General features: G+C 40.4%; 2 protein-coding genes across 2 annotated transcripts in view; one reads left to right on the top strand and one right to left on the bottom strand.

Annotated features, from left to right (window-relative positions):
* Positions 1-1,452: 1,452 nt before the first annotated feature.
* On the bottom strand, positions 1,453-10,374 carry LOC108901532 (catechol O-methyltransferase-like). The gene is given in 7 exon segments (XM_051072557.1): positions 1,453-2,901; positions 7,265-7,585; positions 7,678-7,874; positions 9,004-9,085; positions 9,087-9,299; positions 9,423-9,478; positions 10,158-10,374. Coding segments are annotated over 6 exon segments (900 nt in total). The 5' UTR covers positions 9,426-9,478; positions 10,158-10,374; the 3' UTR covers positions 1,453-2,817.
* Positions 10,375-11,854: 1,480 nt separating this feature from the next.
* Positions 11,855-13,202, top strand: part of LOC108901506 (LIM and calponin homology domains-containing protein 1) — a 151,057-nt gene continuing 149,709 nt past the window's right edge. Inside the window, exons 1-2 of the mRNA XM_051072547.1 lie at positions 11,855-11,998; positions 12,653-12,968. Coding sequence (XP_050928504.1) covers positions 12,867-12,968 — 102 coding nt within the window. The 5' untranslated portion in view covers positions 11,855-11,998; positions 12,653-12,866. The remainder of the gene's footprint in view (positions 11,999-12,652; positions 12,969-13,202) is intronic.

Genomic DNA, 13,202 nt, shown 5'->3' with positions numbered 1-13,202 from the left:
ATTCCCCCTCCACCTCCCTTATCGACCCTCTCTTTCTGAGAGGCTGTCTCTCTCTTTCTCTCCCCTATATGGGCCCAATCACACCAGAGAGTGGCTGAGCAAAATCCATTTGCCTCTTGGCATGATTAGACACTCATCGAGCACTTTATTAGGAACACCTGCACACCTGCCTATTCATGCATACCCAATCAGCCAGTCATATGGCAGCAGTACAGTGCATACAATTGTGCAGATACAGGTTAGGAGCTTCAGTTAATGTTCACATCTCCCGGGATTTTCAGGCACTACGTCTCAGGGTCTAAAATTTATTCAGAATGGTGTGAAAAACAAAAGCCATCCAGTGAGTGGCAGTTCTGCAGATGGCCTTGCAGATGACAGACGTCAGAGGAGAATAGCAAGACTGGTTCAATCTGACAGACAGGCTATGGTAACTCAAATAACCACTCTTTACAACTGTGGTGAGCAGAAAGCATTTCAGAATGCACAACATGTCAGAACTTGAGGCAGAATGGCAGCAGAAGACCACATTGCGTTCCTGTCAGCCAAGAACAGAAATCTGAGGCTGCAGGCTCACCAACACAGGCCAGTTCACTGACTGCCAAAACGTAGCCTGGGCTGATGAATCTGGATTTCTGCTAGGTACACAGATGATAGGGTCAGAATTTGGTGTCATCAGCATGAATCCATGGACCCAACATGCCTTTTGTCAACAGTACAGACTGGTGGTGGTTGTGTATTGGTGTGGGGAATGTTTTCTTGACACATTTGGGCAACTTTGGCACTTTATGGCCACAGTTTACTCATTTTCTAATATCTACTTCCAGCATGATAATGCACCATGTCACAAAGCAAAAGTCATCTCAAACTGGTTTCATGGACATGACAATGAGTTCAGTGTACTTCAGTGGTCTCCCCCGTCACCAGCATGTCACCAGATCTGAATCCAATGTGGCTGAATGGGATATTTGCAGCATGATGATGCAATCACATCAACATGAACCAGAATTTCAAAGGACAGTTTTCAACGCAGAGAGCTGAGGCTGTTTTGAGAGCAAAGGGAGGCCCTGTCCAGTATTAGTATGGTATTCCTGATAAAGCACATGATGAGTCTAATAACTGATCTTACAGGGAAATATAACTAGGGGCAATTACTGGAAATTGGAAAGGTGTGGCAACATGAAGCATGAAAGAAAAAAAAAATTCAGTTCAGTAAAAGCATAATCTGACACTGACACAGAAACAAACACACCGCTTAAGCACTTGAGTAAAATGCATCATTTGCAGTAATAAATAATGACAGTCTTTGTGCCCTTATCACTCAGGTGCTAAACAAATAAATACTAGATTTTCTTTTCTTTCGAAGTCAGGCATCAATCTGCCTCCTACCAGCATTTTAACTTAAGAGGCTTCAACCTCTACAATATAACTGAAAGAACAAACAATAACACAGTGTTGACGAATGAAGCAGTCATTTGTATTTGTGCTCCAGGGTTAGGATTATCAAACACACAATGTTATTTAAGTTTATGATTTTACCTTGCCTTGGATTGAGTAAGTGAAACCTCTTCAATGTTATCAAGTTCATCAAAAATTCACTTTGTGTTGCTCAAACACACACTCAATTAGCAAGTAGCCAGCTTTTATTGTGTTTAGCAAATATGTAAATAAAATTTCATTTATTTAGTGTCAGAGTGAATACTATAATGATGAAAAGAGTTAAATAAGCTCCAAACAGCACCATAACATATCTGTAATACTGCCCTATCGAGGACGGCAGTAGTGCTTGTCCAGTTTTTCCTCAGCACCAAACTAATGCTCTTAATGTCTGAACTATGAGACATGGACAGCATGTCTTGATTCTCCCCAAAAATAAAAATCTCAAGTGTAGGAGGTCTCTTCAACCAGGAGGAGGGAAAGTACATTCTGAGAGGCTTCAACCCTCTTAAGACACCACATGCTGGGAGGTCTATTTTCTCCCAATCTTCCCTCTCTCCACAGGGAGGGTATGTGTGTGAATGCCTGTGTGTGTGTGTATGTGTGTGTGTGTTGCAGGTTGAAGTCTGGGTCAGAGGCAGGTGGTAGAGTCACTGCACATCGTCAGATCCCTCCACAGATTTAAAGACCTAACTTTAGCGTTTTAATTTTTCAGTAGCTTTTCTGTGATTTGTAGTAAAGGACCAGGTCACCAACTTAATTTGATCATGGCTCAGCTGAGCCGTCTTTTTTCAAGTCTGTGTTTATCTCACAGGTGTTTCAATCACTTTAATATTTAATTAAACATGTTAGTTTTGCAAATAATCTGTTGAGCCAATGGATATATTTCACCATCGCTAATTTGAAATCGTGAGAAAAAGTGTCAAGGAAACGAGGTGGGAGGGAAAAGACATAAGGGAGAAGCTAATTATCTAAATTTAATCATGCAGTATATCTTATATCAACTAAAATAAAGTTTTACTTAAAGAGTCATTGATGCTCCCCTCTGCAGCCATACATAGAAAGATAGATATATAGATATGTACTATAGACACACAGATACATTGTACAGAACCATACACACTACAAACCCTAAGCCTATTAAAGTCTTTTTAAAATGACTATAATATCTTAAAAGCACACATCAGACAGTCTAAAAATAAGTCAGCCCTCACTCCTGAGAAGATGACATGTTGGAGAAATAACAGTTTCAAGTGACAGCAATCAAATGTGAGGATACAACATCATTACACAACCCTGAAGTGAACAGAGGGGGTGGGGGTGGGGGGAGCAGGCTATCGCAGTGTACCAAATATAGAAGTCCCTTGGTCTCTGGAGAGGCCATCAGGAGTCTCCTCTCTCCTTTCGCTCTGCCCACTCCAGTTGATGAACCAGACGCACAGGAGGAAGGCTTTGTTCTTTCACTGCCTGAGAAGAGACATGGTGTGAATTTAAAATGACTTTGCTGTAAACAAGTGTTTATGTTGCTAGACTTCCCAATGTAAAACGGCACATAAAACAGCACTACCTTACAGAGGATTGCTGCTGTGCTGCAGGTGTCTGCCAATCCTGTATAGTAAGTTGAAAAAAATAATAGTTTGATGAAGTCCAGTAGAATCTAAATTTAGTAAAATGTGACACAGTAAACAGTCCTACAGATAACCTTTATCCCCACTAATCACAGAATGAAAGCTACTTGGAGGTTAAATGTAAGAAAAATTGTCATGCTCATTTCAATTAAAATAGCCCCACACAATCTGACCCATTGAAGTTTGAAATTTAAACGACTTTATACAGCTGGGTACTGTCCTGATTAGAAAATAGACAGCATTCATTGTTTGCTCAAATGCCTAGATGGCTCATTTTTACAAGAGAGACTGTCCTCCTACGAAAAATGACAGCATCAGTTGTTTCAGCCGGTGTCCAAAACAGCACTTGTTTACGTTTAAGTACCAAAGCCCTGTAGCAGCTGGAGGAGTTATGCCTCTTGTCCATCAGGAGCAAATGAGGAAATAGTGTGCTGTTTGTTACAGAAACACAAAATCTGCAGATGTAGGAGGTCAGTGTAGAGGAGTGGGTCAGCAAAACACTGGACTTTTAACTATGTCTTGTTCCATTACCTTGACCAAGTGGCTGGTATTGTAACTGTGATGTCAAAGGAATGACAATTTTAAGCCACATCATACTCCTTCCTTAACACCAACCAACAAGTTATCGCATCATGAAATGGACTTGTTTTTCCAGCTGTAATTTGTGACAGTTTTGGATGTCATCAGAGTCATCCTGCTGATATATATCGGTGTAAGAGCAGAAAGCATGTGTTGCTCTTGTTGGTGGACAAAGCCCTCTCTCCATACTTTGTGTTCATTTCATCCGTGTTTGTGCATGTTTTCTGACAGCTTATGGATACAGATGAAATGGAGTACCACAGAAAATCGTGGCAGTGTAGCCAATAGTTCAAGCGAGGCACGACCGTAGGACACTACAAAGAAACTCTCTGTTAATATTAGTTAAAAGAATTCTCCGTCCACATGTCTTGATGTATCTAATGGCCTCACAGACCACTGTCGTCTACAATGCTGCCTCCACTTTTGCCTTTTTCTTAAGAGGTACATTATTATGACCTCCTCCACTGTGACAATGTCTGTTGTCAGAAACTTTTCACTGACAAACCATGTTGTCAGGTGAGAAAACACTCTAGTCTCATTAAATGTAGAGGACTTTTTTCCACTTCAATCAACCCTGAAGAGATGGAAGTGAGGAGGTATTGATTCAGCAGCATAAGCGTACAGTTCTTTTGCTCTGTTGTGTAATTTGATGTACAGAGAACAGAATATCACAGTTTTGATCTAAATCTGCATGTTTGATGAAATAATGTTAATGGACAAAAATGTTATGGCAAAAATCCTACAAAACTGTCCACACTGTCAATCCTCTACTTTAAGTGTAGTATAGGATCATAGCTGGCATGGCAGTTGACACAATACAAAAGATGAATATAACATTCTCTGCATAACTTTGACACTCACAGCTACTGAGGAAGTTTCTGTCTCAGTTGTGAATTTATCCTGGTGAATAGCTAGCCAGAAGTTCCCAGCAGTGAGATGTGGGGTGTTTGAGTATGAAGGGCCTTTGTGCAGAGAGCCCGAGGGCAGCGGAGTGTGGCTCTTTTAGGGTTTGATTTAAAATTGAAAGCTGTGTTTACATCCACTATCCAGCCTCCATAGCACAGAGAGCAGTTCATAGCCTGACGAAGGAGGAACCCAGAAATTGAACCCATTAAAATAGGGATTTCTTTTTAGGGAAACATGGAGGGAGGGGTGAGGGATTGGGTGGTCATAGAGCATGGTGTTTACATTTGGTTGTACATCATTGTGTACACTAGTGGTGCTCTGAAAGGAGGGCAAGGAAATGTTAAATCACCTCTGACAGCTGAGAAATTGACCACGTCTTGGCTCTAACACTCGCGTTGTGGGAAGCAGGGAGATTATCTGAGCTGAAATGGCGGTGGAAGCTAATGAGCAGTCATTACGGTTGGTCTATTTTGTGTAATTACATACACATACTGGCCATTTGGGGACATGTCAGGTACAGCTAACATGACTGTAATGCTGTGTCTCTAAAATGTCTAGTATCAAAAAGCCATTATCTTGTAGTACATTACAGCTGACTGAAGGTAAATTCAACCAAATTAGTAAATATTAACATAAAAAACAGCATGTTGGTTCACAAAAATACAAGATACATGTGTAGATTTGCATTATACTAGGCCACCAACATGTGACTGCTTGTGTATCTGTGAGCTGGGCATAAGTTTAAATCTTATGACCAAAAAAATATTCCTGCTTTTCTTTTCACTTATGCAAATCTGGCTCATAGCATAGTAAGGAGAGCTGAGTCAAATAACTATTACACCATGTTGTTTTTCTGTATTAAATGGAAGTATCAGTCCATAATTCAAACACAACTTGCAGTAAATATTTACAAAGACAACAAACTCTGCCAGAAAACAGAATTTAAAGACTACTTCTTTCATTCAGCGAAACACAAATTGCAAACTCCTTCTAATGGATGAAAAAAATCCTCACAGATGATTACACCCACCCTGAATGTTGCTTTTCCCAAAGTGAAATGCTCCAGATTGCTAATTAGCGATACTAATATTCAGTACTTTGACTTTCATGCAGGCAATCACTTGCTCTGAGTGGGCGTCACCTTTTTTCCAAATTGTCTTGATGTGGAATGTCTTAATTTGGAATTAAAGTAGTTATATTTTGGCACTGATTTTGTGTCTAACTTTGTCTACTAATCAGTTGGTTGATTATAGTTCTTCAATTTTTCCATAGTAGAAGTACTTTTACCAGAGAGAACAGTAACCTGATGCCTGTAGTCTACTTTCCCATTATTACTTCATATTGAACTGAAATCCATGTAACCTTGTAGCACAGAGGGTTGGGTGGTTATGTCAGACAGCAGTCAGTGTTCAGCTAATACATAATGAACAACCCCAGTGGCAAACAAACCTTAAACATATCAGAGTTTCCTGGAAACAAGTCTAATTCAACAAAGGCAATCGCCATTTCCCCTGCTGTGCAAATAGTGATCCAAGCATGAGATTATAAAGTATTCATGTAGCTCGTCAAATTCTGCCAGCACCATTACCTGTTTTGCTCTGTGGAGACATTCACAGTGAACAGTTAAACTGGATGTATTTACAGCATCCTCATCCCTCTCTGTGTATTACCTAACCTCCATGTCTAATTCATAAACATACACCCCTTCCCCTGACTCTCTCTTTCTATCTATCTCTCTTTAACTGCAGTGAGCTCTTTTAGTTTGTATCATTTTACTCACTACAACACTCAGCACGCTGCGACCTGGAGTGTGGACCCACCCTGAGGCTCCTGGAAATATTGCATTTAATTAAATCGTGTTATTGCACAAATATTATTTATTTAAATTCACCACTAAATTGTCTCTAAACCATGTAATGACTTTCCAGCTGCTTTGAAACCCTCAGCAGTGCCATTAGAGGCTGATTCAGAAAAAACTCCACCTGAGTTCTACCCAGAAGACAACACTGATTCTCCTCATTTAAGATGCTTGATGGAACACTGAATCTCAGACATTATAGCCACTTAGATTGCTGATGTTAGTGAAAAGGGGGGAAAGATCGGCTGGGAGCAATTTCCCCAATAATGCTTTATTTATTTAATTGTAAACACAGATGCTGAGGTCTGAGAGTAAACAACACAACATGCACAAGAGTGAGTGTGTGTCAGAACAAGACGGCTGTGAATCATCTACTTCATTATAAATAAATCAGGAAATATAAGAGTATTTACATCGCAAATTCAAAGACTGACTTTCCTGTTTGTAGCAATAGAGAAGATGTTTACTTGTGTTTACTGAGCAGCCCTGGGGTGCAGAAAAAACATGCAAGTTCTTAAAACCGGTGGCATTTTCCTTTAAAGGATTTGCTTGGTCAAAACCAGTTCAGTGCCTGAGTTCCAATATTTTTAAAAAGCAGAGTGCGCCATCAAGTGGTTATTCTGTGCTCTACATCTAGTCATTTTTTCTTTGTTGTTTTTGTTGTGAGAAGAAGTCATTGTGTAAATACATCAAGGATTTTCACCATAGCACAAAAAAGGCTTTTCTACTTGTGTTTAATAGTTGTTGCTTGTCATTCATTCAAGTATATATATAAGTAATAGTTGAGTCTTTAATACCATTAGTCGACACAAACTGAAATCACACACCCACATCTTTAGATTTTGTCATCACATTCTACCTTAGTATCTTCCCTTTGGTAGAGGATTTCCACCATGAACTGAAGCTCTGTCTTGATGCAGCAGAAGTCTGCTCTCGCTTTGATGTGATCCAGGATTTCTCTGAGATCCTCAGCTCTTCTTCTTTTGTTGATCAGAATGACGGAGCAGCCGGAGGAGCAGAGGAGCGCTTCCTTCTCCAGAGTCAGCAGGTCTGGAAGGTACTGCTGGGGATCATGGTCCATTAGCACCAGGTTGAAGCCTTCACTGGTCCTTTGATCAGGCTCAAGTAATGATCGCAGGGTTGGGATGGCCTCAGCTGAGCTAGATGTCAACACCTGGAACTGAAGAGGATGAGAAGAGTGGAGGAAAGGAAGTTAAAATCCATTTGCTACGCTATGTTTTATCAGACTGTGGTGATCATTCCTGACTGTACCTGAGAGTGTTTGAAGCCAGCCACCAGGATGATTTCTTCTCCCAAATCTGCTGTGAGTGGGTCCAGCTCCACTGTGATCAGTCTGCCAGCAGGGGGCAGCAGACGCAGCAGGCGGACTGAGCTGTAGCCACAGTGCATCCCCAGCTCCAACACCCTAGAGGGACGGACACGCCTCACCACTTCATCCAACGCCTCACCTGAGTTGAGAAAAACAAGCGTGGTGTTCATTTCTTTGTTGGCTCAGACCAGAGGATGTTTTGAACATAAATGGATGCCAGTGGGATGGATCTGGAATTTAGAGCCATATGCAGTGTTTAATCTTAACCAGTATCTGTCTTGATAAAGACACCACTCACTCACTAATTATGTTACCTTATGTTGCAATAGCATAAGAAATTAATGCAGTAGAACTTGCCAAACTCATGTCGTATTTGTTACCAGCTACTAATATGGAAAGTCAACATTCACAACTGACAAGATTGATTATTTAATTTAAAGGTACAAATGTTATTAAGCTGAGAAAATGGATACAAAATGTAGAATACAGGCTGATATACTGTAAACATGGAAGCAGCAGTTTCTTAATGATTTTCTACTAAACTGCCTGTGGGCAGAACATAGTAATTAGAATTACTTACAGAATTGTCAGTATTATTAATGTTGTTGATATCATGAATGGAAGTTAAGACTGATGGATATGGTTTGACTTTTTCATAATGCATCTGTAAATTATCAATTTTATTCAACCTTAATAAACAACTGGTTCAACATATAGCCACCGGATTAAAACAATTACTACTGCTGTTCCAAACGCTGCCTGAGAAAATATGCTGTATATTTCAGATTTATCTGACAGCAAAACGGAGGAAAAAAATGGAGCTGCCTGAGTTCAGCCACAATGGCACAAAGGAAGGGAAAAGAGCGCCACTCTCAGGAAGCTTCATCAACAGCAAATCCATAATAACAGCAGCATTATTTTCATCTATCCCACCCCTTTAATTCCTCAGAGATGGTCATGGGATGTGGAAATTCATGCCTGAATGATATTTGATTTGCAAATAAATTTATGTTAAACTTGGCTCCTGGATGTGTGCACCTGTCAACCACTGGTATCTCAAAACACAACAAATTGTGCTCCTCTCTCTCTCTCTTCCAGTGGATCTATACCCTAGATTGTAGCCTTTAGATTAAAGGACTTTCAGTTGTTAGTCAAGTATAATATTAAGATATGTTTTAATTCATGTACTAGTTTGCACTGATATCACAAAGACAGTTTCATGTGACTTTGTGCATTTGGTAAATAAAGTGATTCCACTGCTTACTTACCAATCTCTGGACCAATGCATAAAGAGGGGTGTGTCTCAGCATAGAGGTCAAAGGTCTCCAGGACACTGTCAACTTTGCCATGGGGTGCACTCAGAGAACACAAAGGCATGGGTGCTCTTAACACACACTCTCCCTCGCATCATCCTCAGCACCCAGGCCACAGCTTGATGGTACAGCTTGAAGACTTTGACACGATAACGGCTGGATACCATGATGATGGCAGGAAGCAGTGGGATGGAAACAGCAATCAGCCACATTTGAACTGCTGCTGGAAATACAGTAAGAAACCTCAAAACCTGTGGATAAAGAGGGAGAAGCTGAGATCAGTTTGTGGAAATCTGGCATTTGAGTTAGAAAACCTCTCTCCAAAATGAGATTTCAGAAAAACGACATATTGTTGTTGTTTGATTTTTAAGTACCATTCTGAGAGGTTCATCTCATTGATTGTGGTTGTTGTTGGATCCAGCTTCTGATTCTTGGCAAGAAAAAGGCAAAACCAAGTTTTTATTTTCAGCAGATTAATGCTGCAATAAACATCCACTATGGTATAAGTATATTGTAATTCTTTTTGGTGAACAAATTTAATGGTTAAACAATCTGTGTTTTGGCATGCACAAGTTATACTTCCAATTCAGATAGCATTAGGGGAACATTAAACAAAGTATGATTTGTGCCATTTTACTTGGAGCCAGTAAAAGTGTGTCAGTGTCACATTTTGAAAGCAGGATTGTCAAACCATGCACTGTGGAGGGCAGAGAGTCTGCAGTTGTTTCTGACAGTCAAACACTACAACAAAGGCTTTTCCTTAATTCATCTGCTGTGACGTTGGAATGAAAACCTGCAGAGTCAGCCATCCTTCAGAGACTGGCCACTCACTCTTTACATTTCAATAACTGTACAATGCCCTAAATGGATGTGTAGCCCTTTATGAATTAACTTTAACAAACACATCTCACCAAGATTTTTCCAAGATTTGTCAGTTAACTAAAATAGATAACGTACAGTATATATATAGTTTATGGTGTTTCACTATTTGAAGAATACAGACAGTTTATTAACACATTTTAAATAAATAAAGAAAATGTTAATTTTAATATGAAAATTTAACTGATTTCCTGAGACAGAAGTAATAACACAGTGGTAATGGTTCTTACCGAGCTGCCCTGTTGCCTGTCCAGGTTCAGAGTGCATCCTGTCAAACACAGGTGGGACTGTCACCCCGGTAAGTCAAGTAGCCTATGTAAGCAACATGTGATAACAGCCAGCCTACTGTAAAGCAAACCATGATTTTCTCTTTGACATAGATCTTCTGGGAGAAATTCAACAGGAGAGAAAGCCACACTAAACTGTTTTTCATATCCAGGAAGTAGACACCTGGAGAGACAGAGGAGAGGAGTGGGGACTGGATTCAGCTGGATACACACAGCAGACCTGTTTGGGAAAGCTCCTCCCTCTGCTTTTCAATACTGCTGCATTCTTCCACAAGAGGTCAGCAAAGATGTAAGAATGTCTACAACCCCGTGGACAATACTGGGTGTCTGCAAGACCTGGAAGTCTTGACTGGCATCATCAAGATGTTAAGGCCTCCTATAGTGTATATCTAACAAATAGCCCATGGCCATTAGAGGAATATCTGATGCAAAATGTGGATTAGAGCTTTTATTTAAAATAAATAAATAAATAGAATAAATATATAAGTAGGGTAAGACAGGGGGGCAAAGTTTAATAAAGTTTTCCAACCTTGTTCAGAGTAGCCTCGTGTTAAGAGTTTCATTATTAATCTCTTGTGTAAGTCTGGGTGCAGGCTGAACCCAACTTTTTATTTGCAAAATAGTGATTTATAAAATCACAGAATCCATCATTTTTTGGCAGAATCAAACTGATCTGAAGTATGGAGAATATGCTGATTGACTAATATTCATGTTTTCCTAAATAGCAGGCCATGATTTAGTTAATTGTTCATTGCCTCAATAGCTGGCAGTCACAGGTGAACCTCAGTTTTGTGTTCCTTTGCTCTAAATCAGTGAACACTCTGCTCTGTCAGTTGCCCCATATAGTGAAAGTGGGTATGAGATCCCCAGTGTGTTGCTGCCCTCATTGGCTGGTAGTGGAGCGGCGCTGCTTTGTGTATTTTTGGCCATTGGAGTGAACCATACTGCGCGTGTGCAAGTCCTGTCAGTCCGGCTACGTCAAGTTAGCCAAAAACTGCCAGATTTCTACCGGAACCGAGGCGGGTTTGCTATCAAAATAAGAGCCTACACAAATTGCTACAGGAACAAACGTTGCAGGTTCTGCATCAAATTCATTCATATATGGACATGTTTCTATCTTTTGTCCACCACTTATATCCAGGGTAAGCTAAATAAGAGATACACTTCTCTTACATTATGTTTAGCTGGGTGTGTATTGAGTATGAAAAGAAGTATGAAAAGGAACATGTGAAGAGCATACATTTAAGATACATTAAGACACGAAATATCCTTATTTTATCAATATGAAATGCACTGTAACAGATGAAGAGTGAATTTCTTGGCTCTTTCAAGACAGAATGATATATTTTCCTCGAATTCACATATTAAAAATATTTGTGTAATTTCCGTTACATTTCTTCTGGTTTGTGGTTAAAATTTTCCTACCAAACCTGAAGTGGGTGAAGACCCGCCCCTACCTTGCCTCTGATTGGCTAGTACTAGTTACCCTTAGTGGTTGGGTTATTCAGGTTTACGCATGGAAAGTGATGATTGGTCACGGCTAAGGTAAGGACATCAGGGTAAGCCAATCAGAAACAGAGATAGGGGCGCGATTTTACCGCCAAAACGAAGACATATATTTACTTCCGGTTACACTGTGCGTTAACTTTGAGCTTAATACATCTGTGAGTTTGAGATACAGAACAGCAACTTGAAAACCTCAAATACCCATTAATTATGCCACAAATGGGATATGTTTCATTTCGGCTGGAAAGGAAGAATCTGGAAATGACTTCAACCCGGCGGTAGGTTCAGTGTTGAGAGACAACCTGTAGCGTCTTGCTACTGTTTGTCCTTCAGAATCAGATGCTAGCTTACTTGACTTTCGTTTAACATTAGTTCATTGCTAATGAAGGCTAACTTAGAAGTGTTAGCTAGATGTAAAAATGACGATTATTTAGCCACAGGAATAGCACGGATTTATGGCGTTTGTACTTGGAAGGTTGAATAAGCACACTTAAAGTTCCCCTTTTTAGCTTAATTAGCACGTTAAGGAACATCCTGACAGATGAGGAGACTAGTTTCCTGTCTATCAAACTGCCTGGAGAGGGAGACAGGACTTTTATTTTCTGATTTCTGATATTTTTTGTTCTCGTTTAAATTGTGTGTTCTGTAAAAGTGAAGTGTTTATAGTATTGTTGAAGGAGTTTGGGGGTAATTTGAGTGTGTGAGAAATGCATATGTTGAACAAATAAGATAAACATTACAGTTTCCTTGATAAACTCCATTAAAGGGTGTGATAATATTGGTGTCTGTTACAGCATGCAATGTAATGTGTTATATTTGAATGTCCCCCATGATACAATATGGTCATCCACTAAAACTTATTTTGAGCGCCTTCACCGGAAGCCATGTAACGAGAGACTCTTGCTGACTTGACGCTGGTTGTCTGCCCACAGACTCCAACAGGAGCGATACCGGAGAGCAGCAACTGGTCCGTTGCCTCGCCGGTGCTGCTGCTGCTGCAACATCAACACCTACAACCGACGGAGTAGACGGGGCTGACTGACGCCTGACGGTTCACGACTAATTTCGGTGGAATAACGCGGCACTGAGCTGCTTTTACACATTTTTAACAGGCTTTAACACTTGAAGAGCTGAGCTTCTTCGCCAATGGCAAGTCCGGTTGCAGACATAGGACAGTCTCATCAGCATCACCCTGTGACCGAGTCGGCCGCAGAGTCCGCGTTTCAAGAGGCGCAGAAATGGATAGAGGTGAGTCACGGAGTACTAAATACAAAACCAACCCTCAGGCACTTTGCTTCCCGTTCGCGCAGGTGTTTTGTTGTCATTGTGTGGCCTTAGTTACTGTTTTGCAACCTGTATCTGCAGCGCCTTCTCATTTTAAACGGCAGTTTGCTTTTATTGCTTCGTCACCTGTTGAAAGGTGACTCAAACAGATGATTTGACTCGGATTCGGACGAAAAATCCCAATCATTTTCCTGTGAA

The sequence above is a fragment of the Lates calcarifer genome, linkage group LG8 (assembly GCF_001640805.2).
Source record: "Lates calcarifer isolate ASB-BC8 linkage group LG8, TLL_Latcal_v3, whole genome shotgun sequence".
In the NCBI taxonomy this organism is placed as follows: domain Eukaryota; kingdom Metazoa; phylum Chordata; class Actinopteri; family Centropomidae; genus Lates; species Lates calcarifer.
Note: the sequence above shows the minus strand (reverse complement) of the source record. Positions and strands in the feature narration are given on the sequence as shown.